The 23,233-nt window shown below is 38.7% G+C and overlaps 1 protein-coding gene across 2 annotated transcripts in view; it reads right to left on the reverse strand.

Moving 5' to 3' along the window:
* CLVS1 (clavesin 1) overlaps positions 1–22,750 on the reverse strand; it is a 104,826-nt gene extending 82,076 nt beyond the window's left edge. The window contains exons 1-2 of one of the 2 annotated variants that reach the window (XM_075828312.1): positions 22,662–22,750; positions 7,013–7,593 (exon numbers count right to left, since the gene is read on the reverse strand). In XM_075828312.1, coding sequence (XP_075684427.1) covers positions 7,013–7,401 — 389 coding nt within the window. In that variant the 5' untranslated portion in view covers positions 7,402–7,593; positions 22,662–22,750. Of the gene's footprint in view, positions 1–7,012; positions 7,594–22,447; positions 22,635–22,661 lie in introns of those variants that run through there. The other variant, XM_075828313.1, reaches the window with a different exon arrangement.
* Positions 22,751–23,233: the final 483 nt, after the last annotated feature.

The raw sequence follows: 23,233 nt of genomic DNA on the forward strand, positions 1-23,233 counted from the left end.
GGGGCCCGATGTCAAGAGAGGCGCGTCACCAAGGACGCGTCACCAAGACAACGGCCGGGAGGGAAGTTCTCGGTAAGTACGAACTTTTTCTTTTTTTTTAACAGGTTTCTCGATATTGTGATCGGCATTCACTGTCGAGGGTGCTGAAAGAGTTACTGCCGATCAGTTAACTCTTTCAGCACCCTGGACAGTGACTGACTTCGACTAGACTCATCTCTATGATGGCGGCTGCGCGAAAATCACGCAGCCGCGCATCATACACGGATGACACACGCAGCTGTCAAGTGGTTTTTGCGCGCGCAAAACACCGCGTTTTTTGCGCGCGCAAAAACGCAACGTTCGTCTGAATCATCCCTTACACTGTAAACAGCATTTAGAGATTTGCTTTACAGCAGTCACATGAACACAGGAAACCATAGTCAAAAGACGATCTGTTGACTTCTGCAGGAGAGTATTCTAGGCATGCCCTGTGACCTGTTCAGAGGTCATTGTGCAGGGAGGGGGAGGAGGGGAGCTGTGTCCATTGCTTTTAATTAATGGTGGATCATGAGATACCTATATATAGGGGGGTTACCTGTTATTGTAATCCTGCCTCTGGTGATGAGGTGACTACTGACGGTGATAGCTGCAGAAAATGTATAGAACAATAAGGGCTTGTAAATGGCTGCAGATTTTCCATATTTATTTGTGGAAAATCCATAGTGGATTACAGTACCAGCAGTGCGGATGAGATTTAGGCAAATATCATCCCTACACTACACACATTTTCTAAATCCACAGCATGTCAATTTCTGTTTCAGATTGGGTACAGATTTATCACAGATTTTCCCTATTGAGTAGGCTGTAGTCAAAATTCACAAAACCCAATTGTTGCGGATTTTGATGTGAATTAACCGCGGATCCACAGCAAAATCCGCAGGTGCAAAGAATTGTAAAGAAAAAAAGGACTGGCAAATCCGCACCAAGTCATATGGATTTTGGTGCACATATGCTTGAGAATTTGCCGCTGTGGATGGGTTCCAATAATAAAAAAAATCTCTGTATTCACCTTCCCAATCTTCTGCTGCTCCCTGCGGTAACGCTAGCATGGTCCTCCGCTGGTGTCTGTATCCTGGGGCTGGTATTCTTTTTAGAGACTCTACATAGAATGTAAATCTGCATTGTCATACAGTGTTACATAAGTCTATACGCCCTCTCACCTGCTACTCTACCGTTCTGCAATTATTTAAGGAAAATAATTTTAGGGTGAAAAAACGCTATAGGTGTTGCACAGATAGGGGGTGCTTTAGTGTATGAAACAATGGGAGGACACAGAACAAAATTGAATTGAAATGGTAAAATTTACTTTTTTAGTAAAGCAGTGCGAACATTATGAAACAGCTATTTAGCATCTAACTGAAATTAAACCAAGCTGTTTCTGCTGGGGGAAAAATAAAGCTTGTCTTCAGAGGTGAACATAGCTTTAAAATTCATAGAGAAATAGAGCAGTTTGCACATCTTGGCAAAAACAGGATTTTTAAGTTTGCATGCAGCGAATCTGAACAGCCAACTAAGAGTTTATCAGTAAGTATAGCCTTTTTCTGTGATTTAAGTCAATTTGATCCCATTTTCTGTGATTTGCTAGTAATATGAGAGTGTGGGGACTCACAAGACAATGAGTACCCTTCACGCGGGTTGCAAGCTTGCGTAGCTTGGCCAAAATGTACTTCATGTTTAGAATTATTTTTGCAGGATGAAGACTGTGATGTTGGGGAGAATGGTGTGTCAGTACTTTATACGGTGCACTTAGAAGGTGGTGGGAACCCCATCTAATGCAATCAGCATGGTGAACTACACGTAACCGTGTGACTGGCACCTTATATAAGCCTTATCTGTGGGCAATTATAATACTAAGCATTAGTCCCCCATGAATGATAGGTGAGTAGCTGTTCACTGGTGTTTTAACCTGCTTGTGTATGAGGGCAGGTTAAACTTGAGAGGTGAGAGTATCACCTCACAAGGTGGGTCTTTTTGTATAGTCTCCTTCTTAGTATTTTATGCTATTTCTTGTTATATAAGGACGATCTCCCTTCTCTATTTTTTGGGGGCCTTTCTTTGATTTTACATTTGTGATGTCACAGCAGCTTACAAAGGGGTACACACCAATGACAATGAACCTGTGCAAGAACAGAATAAATACTCCAGGGGTAGTCAACCTTTTTGGTATGGCGTACCGAAAAAGAAAAAAATCAATGATGAAGTTCTCCGTGTGCCATACAAACATGAAAGTCATAGATGACAAACTGTTACCAACGAATGTGACATAAAACAATTAATAAGTTAATTAAACTTGCATTTCAGTGTGACCCTTGTCCCTGACTTTCTTTGCAAAGATGATCCATCTGTGGTGCAAATGAAGCTACTGAACACTAGCTAGGGGGAACTGCACACAGGAAAGACTGTGGCTACTGAATATTAGCTTGGGGGCGCTGCACACAGGAGAGAGTGGCTACTGAACACCAGCTTGAAGGGGTGCACATAAGAGAGAGAGTGGCTACTGAACACCAGCTAGGGGGAAGTGCACATAGGAGAGACTGCGGCTACTGAATACCAGCTTGGTGGCGCTGCACACAGGAGACATAGCAACTATGAACTATGAACACCTGCTTGGGGATGGGGGGGGGGGGGGGTTGCACATAGGAGAGAGAGCAGCCAACTTTTGCTAACTTTTTCTTTTACAGAGTGGCTACTCAACTCCATCCCTGCAGTGCAGCGCTTAATTATGCACTTGGTGATGCTGGACACCAGGAGAGAGAGAGAGCAGTGCTGTTCTGTGTGCTTGCCACATGCTCAGCACCGCCAAGCGCATAATGAAGAGCCACTCCCTCTCCCTGTATTCAGTGGCGCTAAGCACACAACGGTGCCAGACATCAGTAGAGGAAAGTGTGCCAGCAAACCATGCCCCACGTGGTGGCTGTGGCATCGATGCCACAGGTTGCTGAACCCTGAAGTACTCCTTAATTTCCAGTTGCCAATTTGATGACCACGGGTTTTTAGTCCACTATATCAGTCCACCAGAAACTTTGAGACATTAATAGAAATAGACAGTAGAAACCACTATTTGTTTTAATAAATGAGTGGGCCTCTTACCTACAGGGCTCCGTTCAGCTGCACAGGTTGCACATATGGTATGTCCACCCCTACAACTACACTGGAATGAGGTCAGTGCTTCCATTAGAATAGATTTTACACGCTGGTGTATAAATATCAGGTTATTCACAAATGAAGAGAAAATCTTAGATAAAAGAGATATTGCTGAATTCTAGTAACTCCACTATATGGGGGTTATTTCCTTTATTGTGATCCAGCTAGTAACATATTTGACTCTGTCTTCGTCTCCCCCCCCCCCACCACACCTTTTTACAAAAATGAAAGAATTTTCTACGTCAGACCAGGTGAGTGCAGCTTTTTTCTCTCTACCTGCATTGTGTTACATATGTCTTACCTACGAAGTCCAGCACCTCCCTAGCATTATACCACAGCCCCTGTTGCGCCTCCGTGGGCAGTGAACTGCCGAACATCCAGAAGGACTACTGGTCCCAGCAGTGCTGACTGATTCTCTTGTACTTAAGCATATTTGACTTATCAATAGATTTTTTTTTTATTTTAAGAGCTTTTCAGAAAACACAAATTTACAAAAAAAAGGAGATTTTTAAGAACAATGCAATGGAGCCTCCCGGCAGTAGCTGCTCTCACAAATGTCTAACAAGTATGTAAACATCGCGCAGTAAGATCATTGAACACTACATTTACTCATTACAAATAAGTTCTAAATCTCTACAGCATCACTTTTAGTAAAATAAAAATCGAATTTAATCCAACAACAACAACAACATACGGCGTGCTGCTTGGCAATTACAGTCCTTAGCGAGGAAGAACATTTACATAGAAATAAGCACCCAAAGACTCATAATAATTATGTTCAAATACCAGGATCAACCACGGGCAGATTTCATGCAACATTTCTAGGTAAGGTATAAAATATAAACCAGTATTCTCCGCTAGGGAATACGGCATCCAAAGCCATCTTCACACTGTTGATTATTAAATTATACAAATCTGGCCTTTTACCGCTTCAATCGGGAATCATATAAAGAGTGTTCCTTAATCAGGACATCTTACCAAAAATTGCATTCTTTGTAACAGTGCAATAAAGTTGAAAATATAAAAAAAAAAAATTTAAACACAGAAGGCCAGCGATGCACATAAAAATAAAAAACATTGATAAATTGAGGAAAATTTATGAATTTTATTATCCAGTAGACTTTTCCTAAATATGTGTAAATCCACTATGCTCCCTGAAACAACTCCCCACACCACTAAAGCAGTCTACAAAGTCAAGCTCCACTTCACATTAATGGTTTAAGCATCCAATCTGCAGTCTCACTCGGCCCTAACACCGTGGCATGTGCCCTGAGTCTTCTGCTCTGTACCTCTGTTGTCTACTGGGCCAGTGATTGTATCTGTTTTGGTAGGACACGGTCATGGACGCAATCTGTGGCTGTCCTAGGTATGTGGTGTAAAATCAAGAAGCCAAATATGCCTGGGAAGCAAATTCTATGGAGGCGCTTCATAGCTATAAGAAGCTTTCATGCCGATCGGGCCAGATGGAAAAGAAGGGGAAAAGTGAATGACTACAATCAGAGTAGACATTATATGTGAGTCATTGAATTTAATTGTTGTTTATTCTCTGACTGTGTCTGATCAGTACTGTATTTACCTATCCGAGATAGGGTGGTAAGAATTGGTCATGTTATGGCGGTATTATTTATATTTAGAAGTATTCTTTACTCACGTGTGATAGCGTAAATTATTTGAGGTGGGGGGCTCAAGTGGGACACGTTTGTGGGGAAATATTTTGTGCACCACGTTATCTAGTATTTAGACCTAACTTTAGCATCTTTCCCACCGAGCCAACCAACATTCCTGGTTAACCAGAGCTCCAAAGTCTCCAGGTGTTTTCAGAGTCTAGCAACGCCCCTGCATATGATAACTGGGTTTGTTAGCTCCCACTTCAGAGAAGTCCATATGTTTAGGTTTAAAAATGTTGATGGCTGTACCCCCAGGTAACTATTTTCATATCTACTTGCATGTGATTCCTCAAGATTCTCTAGGGCATTATGGGAATTTTAGTTTCTGCTTCTAGCATTAAAAGATGTATTCTGTGTTTTAGAAATGACTAAATACTCAGCAAAGCAAAAGATAAATAATTCCAAAATGTAATTATGAGGATCCCTCTCATCCTTTACCACAGAAGAAAGACATTGGTGTCTAGTGGAGAAGTAAGGGCACAATAGTCAATATTTCAGCCTCCCCTGGGCAGCACATCAAAGGGAGAAACCTGGCCTTTCTTCTCTAGCACTGCACATGGGAACTGTAATTTTGTGTGCAGTTGAGTCTATAATGCTGCAAACATAAAAGTGCCACCCAGACTAAGCCACGCACTTACGTAAAAAGTGGGGACATATAATTATTTGTCTTCCACAGCAAGGTTATTTTTCTGAATTAATACTGTCCTACAAAATCCGCCTTTGGAAACTTTGAGGATTGCTAACATTTAGAAATGCAGTACAAATGTAAGTATACTTGAGTGGAATGATAAACTCTGGTATTTTTCTACAGTTTATTTTTCAGTTTTAGTGCTTGTGAACTAAAAAAAACTGAGTCTGTGGTTTGAGGCACAAAATTATAAACCAAGACCTTCCATCGCTATCAAAACCAGCGCAAAGGCAAGGTGTAGGAATTGCTAAAGCAGACAATCAGGATTCAAGATCAAATTTTTTTGGGGGGCGGGGAGGGAAACAGCAGCAATATGATTGGTTTCTATAGGTAACTTGGTTATATTTTGGTGAGTTTGTGCTTTTACAGGGCAGCCAGAGAGTACTGTACTTTAAAGTATGATGGGCAGACAACTCCTAATGACACAGGAGGTCGATGTCAGACTTTTACAAACTCCCAGTAGGCATTTGATCTCAACTTTGCCCTACAGGAGCAGAACTAAAACTCATTTCCAAAAGGTAGTGTCATGTCCGTGGCTGCGGGCCGTCAGGTTCACCCTCCCCCTGACGGCCGCAGCCATGGGTCTGGGAGGGCTGGCCCCAATCTCCTCCTCAGGAGACGCCAGCACTCATTTCCACTCACCTCGGCCGGGTCCCGTAGGGTGCACGCGCACGCTCATGCCCGCTCTTAAAGGGGCAGTGCCCGAACCGGAATTTAATGTTTTAATTAGCCCATGAGTGCCCTGGACTATAAGAGGGACCCAGCCCCTTGCTTCGATGCCTGAGCGTTGTTTGTCATATCCTAGTTTGTCTAAGCAAATGGTCTCCTAGTGTTTTCCAGTTCCAGAGTTCCCTGTTCCTGTATCCCGTATCCTGTGCTATCCTGTTCTAGTGCCGTGCTGTGCTGTAGTCGTGCTGTGCTGTATCTATGCCTGTCCTGCTGCTCCACGCCTGACGTCTACCCGTAGTCTAGTCCCAGCTGAGCCTGCCTTGATACTGTCCGAGCTGCCATAGGTACCTTATATGAACTGTGACCTGCACTCTGTTGGCCAGCTGCCATACCGCCAAGGCGGTACGGCCCAGTGGGTCCATGAACCCAACGTGACCGGTAGAATCTTATGTAGAAGGTTTAAGGCCTACTGTACATTTGTTAACGTGTAATACATGGCGACATAAAGATAACATAATAGATAGCTGTCTCAACATAGTTTATAATAAGGTTATTAATCATCAGTACATAAGTTTGCTTTCATGTCTGAAATAGATTGTGATTATGAATTTGAAAATGTAAAAGTACTTCCACCTTGTTCATATCCTCGGCCCAGAATACACTAGTCATGATCCCATTACTGTAGTACATTATCCATGAAATATTAATACATACTGATAATGAACTATTCTATCTGAATGCAGACATAATTCAAGCCATTCAGTATAACAATCAGTAAAAAGACTAAAATGCTATCTACATTTACCTACTCTGGTCCCAGTTGGCTGCAAAAAGTAGAAGAATCTTCCTCCCGTAATGATCGCGGCTGTCAAGCACACCAGGAAATCCATCCATGAGAGCACGTTTAACCCCTGGATCATCAGCTTTAAGATTTTTAAACATATCCAAATTAAGTTGACGATACTGGAAATACTGGGCGAGAAGTCGGAAAGCTTCCATCTGGTTGAACTTTCTTGCTCTTAGAAACCTTAATATAAAGGCATCATCTGTCCGTAGGAAGCCAATATCTGGTCTAGTGATGATCATGTCTCTAACTTGTTGGATATCTTGATGTAAAGTGTCTGGATTTTCATTCAGTTCCAATCGGGCTTTCTCTATCGTCTCTGGACTTAGTCCAACTTGTAAGTGGGTCATCTTTTTAACCTGTAGATCTAAATCTTAATTTCTGCTTAATAAGTTCCACAAATGCTCATCCCATCCACCAAGGCTGGACATCAAATCCTCAAAACTGATATGTTATTTCAAATTCTGTCCCACAATACCAGGATCAGGAGCAAATGGAAGGGTGAAATGATGCAGGTGTATCCAGAAACAAAGGCTTGATATCTACAAACATAAGAAATAAAATGTTTCAGTTAACAATTTTTTTCGTAAAATATATTCTACCTTTTACAATGCCGCTATGCTACTGCTCTCATTTAATTCCTTTTATTTTTCATTTAAGTTGATGAGGGTATATTTTGCTTTAGAACATCAATATTTGATTTACCGTTGATGTGATCTACATAAAGGTTTGGGCTCGTTGGTAAAACATATTCATGGTAAAATCGAGGTAGTATCGCAACTTACATGTGACTCCTATGATTCTCTATGAGGTCAAAAGTCATAGGTGGCTGAGTTGGAATTGTTATTATTGTCGCGTGATGTTTTTCTCCTATAGAGAAGAATTGAGATTGCGCCAGTTGGCCCTATGGGTCCTCTTGAAAGGCTGAGAAGACTACTAGCGCTTCTAAGGTTTTAAACCTTTCCACTTCTTCACATTGGGTGAACAAATGCAATAATCTAAGGAGAACATGTGAAGACTTATTTTAGGCTACAGCTCGCTAAATTCTTAGCAGTAAAGTGATTCACACTACCTTAATGTTTGACTATGGTGGAAAAAATCTCACAACAATTGCAAGAATTCCAACAAAGCTGTCTTTTGATTTTTTTCTCTTATAGGTAGACATTGGAGTCACGTGTGGGTCACTGTAATGCCACAATTTAAGTGTGATGCACAGGTGAAAAATGTAACTAGAAGGCGCAATCACTTTTACAAATTAGCATTCAAAGTGAAGAGGTCTGATACCTTAGAAACATCAATGGTCTCCTCGGTCTTTCAACAGGGCTCATGTGGCCAACTTCCCTGCTAACATGATTAATGGGAAACAGGGCAAAAACAAGAGTAGACACAGCTCACCAGTCTTGTAGTAACATCAGATAATGGCCATGTGCTTCAGCTCCAAAACATATGATCCAGAGTGAGGATGCAAGGTCACGGCTTGAGGATCAGCAAGTAATCATCCAGTGTGAATAGGGCAAAGTCCAGCAACATCTCAGTTAAAAAATCTGAAGTTTTATTATGCCAGCTTAAAATAGATACAACAATTCAGGAATAAAAACTGGATTACATGTTCCAAGCGTGTAGCTCTTAGTCATGGCCAACATGACTGGACTTTGCCCTATTCACACTGAATGGGAAACAGGGCTCTTGCTTTTTTTTAGTGTAGGGCATGATGGATGGATCCACATTACAATATTGTGTACCCAATTGAACTAGGGTAATATTGACTGGGCGCCAGACAAACTTCCTAATCTAGAAGAAGTCTGTGCTGAAGACAGGGTCCCTTTAAATTTTAGACTGCTAACCAATGAAATGAAGAGAACATAAGTACATTGCCAGAGTGGAAATAAGTGTTGCCTATTATCTAATGACACCATCGAAAAGTAATACATTGCTGAACTAACTGTCAAATGTTCATAGTACACTTAATCATACATTATCATCCACTTTACACATTATTCTGCTCATAAACATGTCATACCCAAAATACTTAAACAATAGCGTTGCACGCTGGCATTTATGTTTTGTTTTTTACCTACTTTTTTTTAAAACATGTATGGCAGAACACCGGCACACACATTAAACCTATCTACCTAATAGAATAAATTGGGGGAAGGGAGAGATCATATGTATTTCTATTGAATGTTATATGTGATGCTTTGACATATGCATGTAATGCTTTACAAAATGTAATAATAATTTTTTTTTAAAAAGTTTTGATTAAAAAAAAAGAAAATATCTACCTATCTGTGTTTCTGTTTACCATCTATCAATCTGTCTCTTTCTTTCTTTCTTTCTTTCTCATATAAATCTATCTACTGTGATGTAGAAAAGCAGCACCGCCTACACCAAATGTTCTCTATTATTTCATATTTTTACTCTGAATGGTCTTTGATTATTAAAATGTTTGTTCAGACTAAGGGAACATAAATAAACACATTAATAATTCAAGAACTAAGTTATCCAACAACCATATCATCATGTTAAAAATAGAAAACTGTCTATCCGAATTGTTTCTTTCTTTCTGGTTTTATATTTTCCTTCATGTTTTATATTAAGCTCATCTATGTTTTCTGGGCTTGCATGCTATGCAATTGTACTTAGATTTGCGAGACCTTTATACTGCTGTGCATTTCTGCCATTGCACTTGTTAACCCTTACCCGCACCATGATGTATTAGTACGTAGTGGTGGTGGTGGTGGGGGGGGTGATGTTTGGAGTGGGCTTACCCGCTGTGCCCACTCTGTATGCAGCGCCACCCGGGACTAACGGCCACGAACAGCAATCGCAGCATCAAAGACGTTAGAAAGAGGGGAGTGCCCGCTCCGACAGCTCATCACCGCCCCCACAGCGCGATCGCGGGTCTGATGGTTGTCATGGTAGCCCAGGGGCAAAATGGCAGGGCTTAACAGGAGCCTATAAAAATGACAATATACTGCAATACAATTACTATTGCAGTGTATTGTACCAGCGATGGTTAGATCGCTGGTTCAAGTCCCCTAGGGGGACTAATAGAGTATGTTTAAAAAAAAAAGTGAAATAAAGCTTTTAGTAGTGAAAAAAAATTACAACCGTAAAAGTTAAAAAAAACTCCCATTTTCCCATTTTCCCTCTAAAGTAATGTAAAAAAACTAAACAAGATTGGTATTGCTGCGTCCGTAAAAGTCGAACTATTACAATATAGTGTTATTCAACATGCACGGTGAATGCAAAAAAAAAAGTTTAAAATGCCAAAATCGCAGTTTCATCATGGAAAATCATTCCATGGAAAAATGAAAAAGTGATGCCTCTCAGAATGTGGTGAAACAAAACAATTTTTTTTTAACAAAGTTTTATTTCTAAAAGTAGTAAAATATAAAAAAGACCTATATAAATTTGGTATCACCGTAATTGTATTGAGCCACAGAATAAAGTTAAGTTGTAATTTTTACCACACGGTGAAATCCGTAAAAACCAAACCCAAAAAACAATGGAGGAATAGCCGTTTTTTCCAATTTCAGCCTGCAAATAACTTTTTTTTCGTTTCCCAGTACATTATATGGAACTATAAATGGTACCGATAAAAACTACAACTCCTCCCGCAAAAAATAAGCCCTGACACCGCTCTATTGACAGAAAAATAAGTTGGTGGAAAGAGAGGGAAAGGAGAGATCATGTGTATTTCTTGTATTTCTACTGAATTCTATATGTGATGCTATGACATATATGCATTTAATGCTTTACAAAATGTAATAACAAAAAATAAAAAAAAGATATATGCATTAGAATTGCAGTGTATTGTACCAGCGATGGTTAGATTGCTGGTTCAAGTCCCCTAGGGGGACTAATAAAATGTGCAAAAAAAGTTGAATAAAGTTTTTAGTAGTGTAAAAAAAAAAATATTAAAAGTTCAAAGAAACCCCCCATTTCCCATTTTTCCTCTGAAGTAACATAAAAAAATATAAAAATTTACTAAATTGTTATCGCTGCGGCCATAAAAGTCCAAACTATTACAATATTATTTTATGCGCACGGTGAACACCGTAAAAAGGAAAAAAAGAAACCGCCAGAATCGCTGTTATTTGGTAAATTTATATCCCACAAAAAATGTAATAAAAAGTTATCAAACAAATCTCATGTAGCCCAAAATGGTACCAATACAAATTACAGCTTGTCCCACAAAAAATAAGCCCTCAGACCACTCAATTGACGGAAAAAAAAAGTTATGGCTCTCAGAATGTGGCGACTAAACATACATTTCTACCTATTAGGATCTTCCAAAACAAAAAAAAGATTTAAATTTGGTATCTCCGTAATCGTATTGACCGGTAGAATAAGTAGAATATGCCATTTTTACCGTATGGAAAAAGCCGTGAAAACTAAACCAAAAATTTAGGAATTGCTGTTTTTTACCTTTTCCACTCCACAAATAATTTTTTTTCCAGTTTCCCAATACATTATATGGTGCAATAAATGGTGTTGCTGTGAAAAACTACAACTCGTCCCACAAAAAAACAATTATGGCTTTATCAACGTAAAAATAAAAAAGTTATGGCTTTTGGAAAGTGGGGAGGAAAAAATGAACACTAAAATCCCAAAAATGGCTGTGACAGGAAGGGGTTAAACAACATTTAAATTGAAAAACTGAAAAAATAAAAAGAGATTTGATTAATAAAACCTCTTAAAAAACCTGTCTTTCAGAGGTAAGATTTCACTGTTGTCCAGCCAGCAGTGGAACCTCTTATGGTCAGCTCACTGCTGGGGCACTCTTAGGCCCTGTTCACACAGTTTTTTGACACTTTTTTTGTCGCGGAAAGCGTGTCGGAAAACTCACCAAAAAACAGCCAAAAACTCCTCCTGGAATTTTGAGGCAGACTTTTTTTTATCCAAATTGTGCTACACAGTTATTTCTAAGGTTTTTTTATGGATTAATTCTACATTTCCCAGAATGTTTGGGGAATTGAGATTAGAATGGGCTGTAATATAGGCTATAACTCAGAAGCAGAACAATATACTGTCTGTAAAGCAATCTATCTACAAAATGGCTCAAATATTTATGTGGATGAAATCTACTTGTTAAAAACGTTAATCGCCTATTCTTAGGTGGGGGTCTGGCCCACGATCAGGATGGACACCAACGGCACCATGGCCCTCTTGCTTCACTTGAAAAGGCCTGAGCTTCAGTACCAGGAATAGCCATATGTACGGACGAGCTGCTGTGCCTGGATAAACATTAAGGGGGCTCATTCATACTGTTGATTGTTTGGGGTTCTGTGGGTTAAACTTCCACAGTTTACATATTGATGACCTATCTTAAGGATGAGCCATAAACGTTTATTTTTATTTTTTTAAAAACCTGTAACTGTAAAATGGTGTTCAACGGTGAACTCATACCTTAACGTGGATTCAGAGTTGGAGCATCACTTCCCATATTTTTACCATGTAACCAATATTTTAAGGTAGCATCCAACCTACAATGTTTTCAATATTGTCAGAGAAAATAAAGCCTATTTTACAGAACATAAATTCCTGTCTTCAGATCAAAGTGTATTCAAAAGAAATATCTTTGGAGAAGCAATCATATTGCCAAATAAGCCTTTCTGTGCTACACGGTTTTAATAATTTGACACAAATGTAAGCAAATACCTGATGTTACTCATACACGTCATTCTATCAGTCAAGAAGATTGAATGCAACCACATTATTATGTCGGACTGCTCTTCAATCCCTTGTAAATTAAATAGTTCAAGGCAGCACTCAATCCCACTAATGCTCTGCTTCACAAAAGGCTTCTCAAGATCAGCTCCGCAGCTGAGAAAGATGTGTGTATTCTACAATGGAGCAGATGTTCATTGAAAATAATGTGTAGACATATGCGAATAGTCTGTTAGAATATACATGAAGTCCATAAATATTGCATGGTTGTATATAGAATTCGTACAAATGAATTTAAGACAAATCTGCAGCCATAAAGCTTAAAGCATATTACAAATAACATATATCTTTAATTGAGACTTGAATGATAAGTATTTATTATACCCATACAATCAATGTATCAGATGGATAAATAGCTAGATAGATAGATAGATAGATAGATAGATAGATAGATAGATAGATAGATAGATAGATAGATAGATAGATAGATAGATAGATAGATAGATAGATAGATAGATAGATAGATATAGATAGATAGATAGATGCCAGAATTTAAACTTTCTGCTGATTTCCCATCACTGTCAGTACAAAATTGACACGGATGATGCCAAGGTAAATAAGATCATGGGGTGCATCAAAAGGGTCATAGATGCACATGATGAGAACATAGTTCTACCACTTTAGACATCACTAGTTGGACCACACATGAAATATTGTGTGCAAATCCAGGCAAGAAAGAGCTTGAGCGAGTTCAAAGGAGGGCCAGGAACGTAATAAAAGGAATGGGTGGACTACAGTCGCGAGAAAGATTATCAAAATTAGGGTTATTTAGTTTAGAAAAAAGACAGATTAGGGGAACCGAATTACTATATATACATACATACATACATACATACATACATACATACATACATACATACATGGTGATTCAAAAAGGATGGTGCAAAAGTAAAGGCCTGAAGTTAAAGTAACATCAGTGGTAAATGGCCGGTGACTGAAAATCAAAGCAAAACTGGCTTAGTGCCCATAGCAACCAATCACAGCACAGTTTTCATTTTCAAGAGCCAAATTTGAAATGTGCTTACATAGTGTGACATAAGATGGCGACATCCAAGCAAGAAAAAGCACTATACGTGTTGGAATTTGAAAGTATGGAGTCTGTAGTGACAGTACAGCAAAACTTTCAGAATAAATTTTGTAAATGTGCTTCGCGTTGAGACTGTATTTTGCATTGGGTCAAGAAATTCTAAACCACTGGTTGTTTATGTCATGGGAAAAGTCGGGCCGCACAAAGAATATGGAAGATACAGTAAACAGGATTCGAGCCGTGTACGAGCGTAGTCCTAGAAAGTCGACCAGGCTGAGTATCATGGAACTACAGGTGCCATAAACCACGGTATGGCGTATCTTACGAAAACGTCTGCGTTGTAAGCCATACAAATTACATCTTCAGGTGCTGAAGCCAGATGACAAACCGAAATGATGTGACTTTTGCATTGACTTGCAGGGACGATTGGAAGAGGACAAATTTGCTGACATGCTGGTGTTCAGCGATGAGGCAACCTTTCACCTCAGTGGGAAGGTCAATCACCACAACGTTTAAAATTTGGGGCTCAGAAAAACCATGTGCCCTTATTGAGCACATGAGGGACTCACCCAAAGTAAATGTTTTCTGTGCAATGTGCAGGCACAAAGTCTACTGTCACTTCTTTTTTGCCAAGGATACTGTCACTGGCCGCTCCTACCTGGACATGTTAAAGGAATGGCTTACGCCACAGATAGAGGAAGATCTGCCAAACGTTGTCTATCAGCAGGATGATGCACCTCCACATTTCCATTTGGATGTGTGCCGATACCTGAATGAAACCCTACCGGAATGTTGAATGGCCGCGCCAGAAACAACGATTCACCAATGTTGCGCTGGCCTTCACGATTGCCAGATCTAGCACCCTACAACTTCTTTCTGTGGGGCTACGTCAAGGACTCAGTGTATCTGGACTACCACCATGAGAACTGCCACGTCACCAACAGAAATCACTTTGAACATTTGTAGTATAAAGATAAAACTTGGATAGCTAGTGTGTCTTTTCACATGAATAAATTTTTTGTTATGTTCTCTCGGTAATGAATACTGAGGCTATCATTTTGCACCATCTTTTTGAATTACCCAGTACATATATCAGATATATATCAAAGGTCAATACAGTGATCTGTCTAATGATCCATTTATACCCAGGACTATAACAAGGGGGCATCCACTATACCTAGAGAAAATAGGGTTTTGTACACTGACGTAGAAGCAGATTCTTTACGGTAAGAGCAGCGGGACTATGGAACTCTCTGTCAGAGGAAGTTGCTATGGTGAATTCACTAAGAGAGTTTGAAAGGGGCCTGATTGCCCCTCACAGCAGCTCAAAGGTAGGGCTCCACCTTTAGACTGGGTTGTGCATGGTGTATGATATTTTTACCTATATTTTTTGTACATATACTGTACATTTCTCTCGCTGTTCAGTCGGCTTCATGTGCTATATTCTGACTGGTCCTTACTGTAAAATACATGTCGCCTAATTTGTCTTGATAACCTGTTAACCATGAAACAAAGATGCTATAATTTACGATGCTGACACGACCAGTGTACCGCATCTAATTGTTGAACTGAATTTCCAATAAGGAATGGAATTGAATCAATGTTTACTAATTGTTACACAGGCACATTTCATTTGCTCCCTGCATCTTTAAGATCCTTGCTTTGTGTACCTTCCATCTGCTACAGTCTAGCAAATGCCGGGTGGTCAATGAAAATTTGCTTCAAAATTGTTTTCAGCTTTTTTTCCATGTAAAGGAACAGAAAATCAGGAGTCTGGATATTATTCACAAATTGTTACAATAAACTCTTGTTTTCTTATTTTTTCTCAGATGAGATAGAGCATTGACTAAATCATTACTGTGGAAGGTTAAGGAGTCTCATGATTCTATACTATACAATATGAGATGTACTGTATTAACACAATACATGACTGAATGGCTTATATTTACTATTGGGGACATTCATTTTACAGCAAAGCATTCAATTCAGCTTGTATATTAAGAAACTTCTTATACAGAAATGTACTAATATACTAATATAACTTAGATCACTCCGTTTACAAGCATGAGTCGTTCGAATTAGGCTAGGTTCACATTGCATTTGGGCATTACCTTCAACGGAACCATTTGAAATATTCTGCTGATCAAATGTCCCAGATGTGTCTAATAGTATGCCTATACAGTTATAAACCTGCCATTGAGGCCCCATGCACATAACCGTGCCCGTAATTACGACCCATACCTATGGACATGGACGGCCGCGGACAGCCGTCCCTCCTTACGGGCCATGCACCTATTATAAAGTATGGGAGCACGGTCCGTAAAATAAAAAAATGGGACATGTCCTATTTTTTTGGGTACCTTTCTACGGCACGGACACCTTCCCGTAAATATACGGAAAAATGTCAGTCGGCCATGGAAACGATTACCGTAATTATGGGCGATTTTATGGTCGTGTGCATGGGGCCTTACTCCCATTAAAAAAATGTATATCGCGCAGTATACTTTTCTTTATACAGTTGCTGACTACACTTTTGAATACAGTGAAGGCAAAGGTGTAAAGTGTACTGATGTATACTGGCCAAGAGTATCCCAAAAAACACTCTTTTGGTATATGTTTGGCTAATGATAATATAAGGCACGTTAGTATGGGCACGTTAGAAATGAGTAGAATTACTGCCATATATACGCTGAACGTAGAGCCTAAAAGTGATGTAAATCTAGCCTTACAAGGCAGACAGTAATATGGAAATTCTAAAAAATTTAATTCTTTGCCACTACTCTTCCTGGAGTTATCAGCAGAATACAGTTGTCATGTATTCAGTCAATAGATAAATAACACTTCTGTTCTGTTGCAGTTTCCTTTAAGTTATGTTTAGTTTAGTTTCGTTTAGTTTAGCCCAGCTTCTTTCACTGCACAATCACACTGTAACAATGGGCTGGAACAATGAGAAGTGTATGACACTGATTGGTCACTGATTGGTCAGCGTCATACACTTCTCTGTACAACGCCCAGTTGGTAAAAAGTAAAAACACGCCCAGTTGTCTATTAAGAAACTAATTAGCATAAATCTAAACTAGCTCATAACTTGCTAAAAAATGATCGTTTTTCAAAATGAAAACCACTGTTGTTATCTACATTACAGCACCGATCAGATTATGTAGGATATAGGGCACTTATAATCTGGTGACAGAGACTCTTTAAGCCATTGAAAAGCATTGAAATCATCAAGTTAAAGTTTCTTGCCACTGTGTATTTAATGCGTTGAGTCAAGTTAAAGAATGCTACATTTGTAAGTGTATACAAATGTATGTAATATCAGAAATAGTGTGGGAGATTTATCAATAGTGTTGTAGGAAGCATGCATATAGAAGATGGTGAAACTGGTGCAAATTATACCAACTTTAGCAAAATGGCACACACAGCATGATACATTTGTCGCATATTGCTAGGCATGTTAGACAACGTTCTCTTCCTTAGGCCTCCTCATGGCTGCTGTACATACGTACTAATATTTTGGGCATATGTACAAAATATTGTACATAAAATGTCGGTCTTCTTTAATAAATGGGGCCCGTTTTATTACACCTCTTAGCCACAACGCCTTTTTCTAGACCCTTTTTAAAACTGTCGAAGCAGGTGCAAAAAAGTGACTAAAACATATAATAAATTTGGTGTAGGACATTTATTTTGGGGTAAAATAGAATGGAATTGTGGTGAATTTCACTTAGTAAGAGTCCCCCAATGTATTCTCGCTGGCAGAATATATTTGTATATATATTGCTGCTTGTGTATTTTATCAGCAGATATCTATGAATGGGCAGTGTGGAGAACTAAACTGATAATGGTATTTTCTGCTGGAGTTGTCATATGATTTATAGGGAGGACAGATCTTATTTATCTAATGTAATCTTGGGAAATATATGGAAATACATCAGCACTGATTATTCCAGAATATTTGTCAACGTAACGATTCTGATCATTAATAATGCTAGGAAGCTGTGCTACGTTATTTGTCAGAAATACCACAAGCATGACTACCGCAATGACAACAGGTTTCATAGTATTTCTGGCATCTAGAATTAGAATTATTATTTTGGTTTCTGGCAAAGTTCGGAAACAACCAATCTGGCAGCTCTCACTAGTTTCAACTAGGTTTCTCACACTCTTGGATGAAAATCTGCCTAAATATACAGAGATGTATCTCCTATTTCACTACATACCACTGTAACAAAGAAAAAACTACGGACACCGCAATGAAACCTGATGGACGCTATTATAAGTCAATAGGGTCAGTTGGGCGTCGGTGGTTTCCATTGTATGATGGATATAGCACTGTTGTGGTTTTCGTTGTAAACCAAAATCAAGACGCAGATTAGAAGAGACTAATATTGAAACTTTTATTTTTTAATTTTAGGAAGGAAATGCTCTTTAACGGTATGTCCTTGCAGATTTCTCCATGAATCTGTGGCAAAATCTGCATGTGTTAAATTGATTTCAAAGAACACTCTTTTCGCCTCCGTCAGGCTAATGAAGCCCTATGGACACGTTTAGGACGTACGTTGGGATCTTTCCTGGCGTAAACACTAAATGTACATCACAAATTTGATGTGAATAGGGCCACTACTGTATCTGAAAAAAGCACAAGCTAACACATAGGGGTTTCTCGCTTCTGTGGGAGAGCCTTTATTCATTAGAGGGGGGTCTAAAAGAACTGAGTACATATAGAGGAGGTAATTCCTAATATACTCATTGCTAAAATTCTGTCCTTGTCTGCTGATCTTGGGACCGCAGCAGCAGTTTCTTTTCATGCACTTATCAATAGACATAGGATAAGCCCATAGGGATTTATATGTGTATGTATCTTACTCATTTGGAGGAGTGCATGTAAACAAACAATGCAATGAAAACTACTTTCCCAACCCCCCGCGCAAAGCTATGGTCCCCAAGATCAGTACTCAAGTTTATATATATTCTTTAATATAAAACTATTACATTTGTTTTACTTGAAACATCTCATGAACCAAGTACAGGAAAAGACAAGAGGGACATTTTTTCTTTTAAATAAATGTATTTTTTTGCTGATGAAATCACATTTTGTCTTATGTCTTGTTAGATAATCGGAGTAGTATGTCAAAGAGCGGGATACCTCAGGATTAGGCCCCAATCACACCATGTTTTTGACCTTTGTTTAAAGTATACGCCAGGAAAATAGCCGCTGTATATATTAAACGTAGGCTCTGACGGATGCCTTATTGCGGCATCCATTTAAAGTATACGTCATGAGCTTTGATGACCTTTTCATGACATATATGTTAAACGGAGGCCATTATAGGATATCGGTGATGGATGCCATTATTGGGCATCTGTCACAGGCATCTGTCACCCATAGGTTATTATGGCATCCGTTAAATGTATACGTCATGAAAAGCTTCATGACTAATACGTTTAACAGATGACTGTGACATATGCCATACAGTGGCATATGTCAACCATAGGCTCCTATGTTAAACAAAAATGTATACCATATGTTGTATGGAATATATACTTCCATTTACTACCTTTATAAATTTAGAAGCAAGGATCCAGGTTCAGGAATAATATACATAGTAATTCCCTAATATTATGTTATTCATGGATGCAGGAGTAATTCAATAATAATCTGCAAAGCTGAAAGGGGAATTTGGGATTCATTGTGGACACCCCGAAGATCCATTAGCAGACTATGGGCTGCCATAAAACAGCTGTAGGAGTAAGAAAATACTATTCTTCAATGGAAAATTTAAATGCATATTCTTACTGCTTAACCCCTATACTGCAAGGGTCAATTCCAATAATGACATTATATTTATATTAGTAAATTTGTATATATTCAGTTTTAAAGATGGGTTTTCTGCTTTCATGTATGTTATTCCATCTCCTTCTCATGTTCCTTATGGCACACAATACTGCACTGGGATTGCCCTATCTCTCCAAAAAATTGTGATAATCTCATAAAATGCTAAAATATATGAGAAATGTAATGATATATGATACATTTTGTTTCATAGTAACTATGTATAGACCCAATTTTTAGAAAATTGGATATACATATCAAGCACTTGGTCTTCTATTTTATATCAATGATATTCATATTTAGGTGTGTGTATACCGTTACTGTTTTGATATTATATTCAGTAAGGCCTGCTTGTCCTACACATAATTGTTTTATGGGTAAAGTTTCCTTTCACTTGAAATCTCATTTCTACAATTTCACTTTTGTAAAGGGAAGTTTACTGCAGCATTTGTCCCTCAGCCTTCAGCCTTGACACTCTACACTCTACACTTTCTGCTACAACTGGCAGTTTTACTTAGGGCATGTTCAGACGTGGCAGAATTCTGCAGACACTGTCCGCATCAATGCCGCACATAATCTGCGTTGCAGATTCCTTTGCGCCTTTGCCTAAAATGTGAAGTAATGCTGCGGATTAGCCGTTGCGGATTCAGGTGAAGAGTACTTCCTGCTGTCTTTTAAAACATTCCATCTCAGTCTGGCTATAGACCTCGAAACACATAGGTCTAGCCAGAATGAAGAAATATCCTGTTCGTGAAAGCAATCCGCAACGCAACAGCCAGTGTATCCTGCAGACACCAAATTCTGCACCGCAGCCTGTTGTCCGCAACGTCTGCACGAAGATAACTAAAAAGGTGTGGAAACCAATGGACAGACTCTCTGCTGCGGATTTCCAGTGCGGACTGTCCGCAGCGGAATTCCACAGCAATTCCGCCACGTGTAAACGTGCCCTTAATCTCTTACATGTGGTGGGGCCTAGGCATGGAATGAGATGTCATAGAAAAATGGTCAGGCAAAAGCTGTAGGATTCATATTGAATTTCGGCTACAGTATTGTTTGGACAAATCCTATTCATATGAATGGTGTCCCAATGATGTTCTGATCACGGGGGAGGGGTATGTTGAAACTATACTGATAACCATTTGCTGACTGTATTGCAGCGTGATTTCAGTGTTTGGCCTTTTTGTAAATTATTAAAGTAAAGGGGGATCATGAATCAATCTGTCTACAACAGAAAGAATGTTGAAAACACATCAGAAAATATGACGCTCAAGAGATTTATTCAATGCATTCTACTAGTTTATACCCCAAATTCTGACAGAATTTACATTTTTCGTTCTCCTCTAGGGGTGCAGCAGTGGCTAGGTAGTCACATGCTAGTCATTTGTGCCAAAAAAGCTACATGTGACCTAGAGGTGTCTCTTCAGGTCAAGCCTCAGCAAATATTATAACAAAGTACAGTGCAATATTTTTAAAACGTGTTCCAAATGCCAATATTGTTGCAACAATTACACGACCCATTCTTCTGTGCCTTTATAAACCCAACAGATTAATATTTTATGTGCAACTGTATAAAGTAATTTGTTCATCAGATTCAGAATACTTTGCAGAATAAAAGGAAACAAAAATCGACATCAAAATATCCTTTACTTATGGCATGTCAGGCAATTGATTGAACATCAGCAGTCATCCAATCCACTATAAAGGCTATTGACTAGAAAATCTAGATGCAGTCGATTTCTGTCTTAAGACTGAGTGTGCACGATGAAGGATTATTAAAGAGAAGACAGATTTGGACTTTACTTGACATGGTCCACAATGAGAAAAAAAAAGGCCCTATATACATAGTGCTTTATATTGAAAATATGTATATGATAAAATTGTTAAAACAGAGTCAATACAAACAAACAAACAAACAAACAAACAAACAATAATAATGGTGGGTCACCTGATCTATCAGGTATGTACATATATGTAAATAAGTACACACACTGACACTGGCAGTTGCTAGGCATAATTGTCACATACAACATAAAATATGTATATGTATTAGAGTACAAGATAAATACAAGCTAAATACATGCCCTTACTGGTGTCACAAGAGAGAAAAAGAGCCATTACATTCACCAAATAGATAGTAGTCAGGGACCCACTGCCCAGAATATAAAAATGTCATTTTATTTATCTACATGTATCAACATTTTAACAAAAAATGAAAGTTAATAGCATTCAGTGAGAAAATAAAGTGCAGGAAACGCTATCAGCTATCAGACAAATAAAATAATATATAAAAACCAACATTTACTATATAAAAGTATATGTTGACTAATAGAGCATAATATTGCTACATTTATTTCAGTAATAACAATACTACAGGAACTCACTCTAGCATACATTAAACCCTTCCCGTCTATAAGCTTCTTCTGTAAACCTTCACTTCACCTAAGCCTTTGCCTTTTTGTACCATCATCTTTGTTTCCACCAATCCGCATTAACCCATTCATTTCAAAGAATAACAACAGCATCTGCTTCTCTAACACATTCATCTACATAATTTAATCTTCTCACCAGCAGCAGCCTCATAACCATCACACCCAATCACTTTCTTGCCTGCTCATTGCCTACGACTCCTTCCTGCCTTTCATTGCTTTGTCTTTCATTCATCAATAGAAAACCTTATTTGTTCTTTTTAAAGGATATGTAAAAATGCATAAAATATATTGGCATCGTAAGCATTCGTCAAATTGTATATCGATTTAACGGAAGTCCATGCTATTTTATCTTCTCCTTTATGCTGACTTACCATTAGCATGTCCTAGTCCCGAACTCCTGTGTCTTTTGTCTCTGTAATAGCATAAGGATTGTGTGTGGCTGATTATGCAGAGCATTGTTGGACAGGGAAGGCTTGAGCTACAGAAGGCTTGAGCTGAGGCAATGCAGATGGGAGCTGTCCATGCGCTGAAGTGCTGAAATGCTGCAGCTACATAGAATCATAACATTGTATAATCTTCACATACCTGTTACGCCTTAAATCCGTGCGGAAAGAACCAAGCTGTCCATCTTGGATATGGAAATATGAGCTGTCTACTTCAGTCAAGTTTCCAGAATAATGTCTTCTGCTGTGGGCTTTGCCAGAAGGCTTGTGTGCCAGAGAATGAGCTGGAAGGAGGCAGTGAAAGAGTCGTCCCCAGCAGTGGTTGTCTTCAAGGCAATAGAGGAAAAAAAAAAAAAAAGCTTTGCTTGCAAGAGGAGACCCACCCCTGATATCTTATTGGTTGATATGACATTGTGGAGCAAATATTTAAACCGAATTTAACATTCCTTTGTAGAACAGATATAGTCTAATAAATGCAGAAAACATCAGTGAGTTTATTATCTTATACCATATAATAAAAAATTTCAACTAAAATATCTGGATCAGTTTTTCTCTATATATAACATTAATATGATGCTGGCTATAGGGATTTCAAAGGAAGGAAATTCAGATCTTGTGCTGGGAGAAAGTAGATGAAAGCAAAGTATTATTATCTTCATAACAAGAGAAAATGAATATTAGTTAGAGATAAATTAGCATTGACATTTATTACAC

This window comes from Rhinoderma darwinii, chromosome 5, assembly GCF_050947455.1.
Source record: "Rhinoderma darwinii isolate aRhiDar2 chromosome 5, aRhiDar2.hap1, whole genome shotgun sequence".
Taxonomy (NCBI): domain Eukaryota; kingdom Metazoa; phylum Chordata; class Amphibia; order Anura; family Rhinodermatidae; genus Rhinoderma; species Rhinoderma darwinii.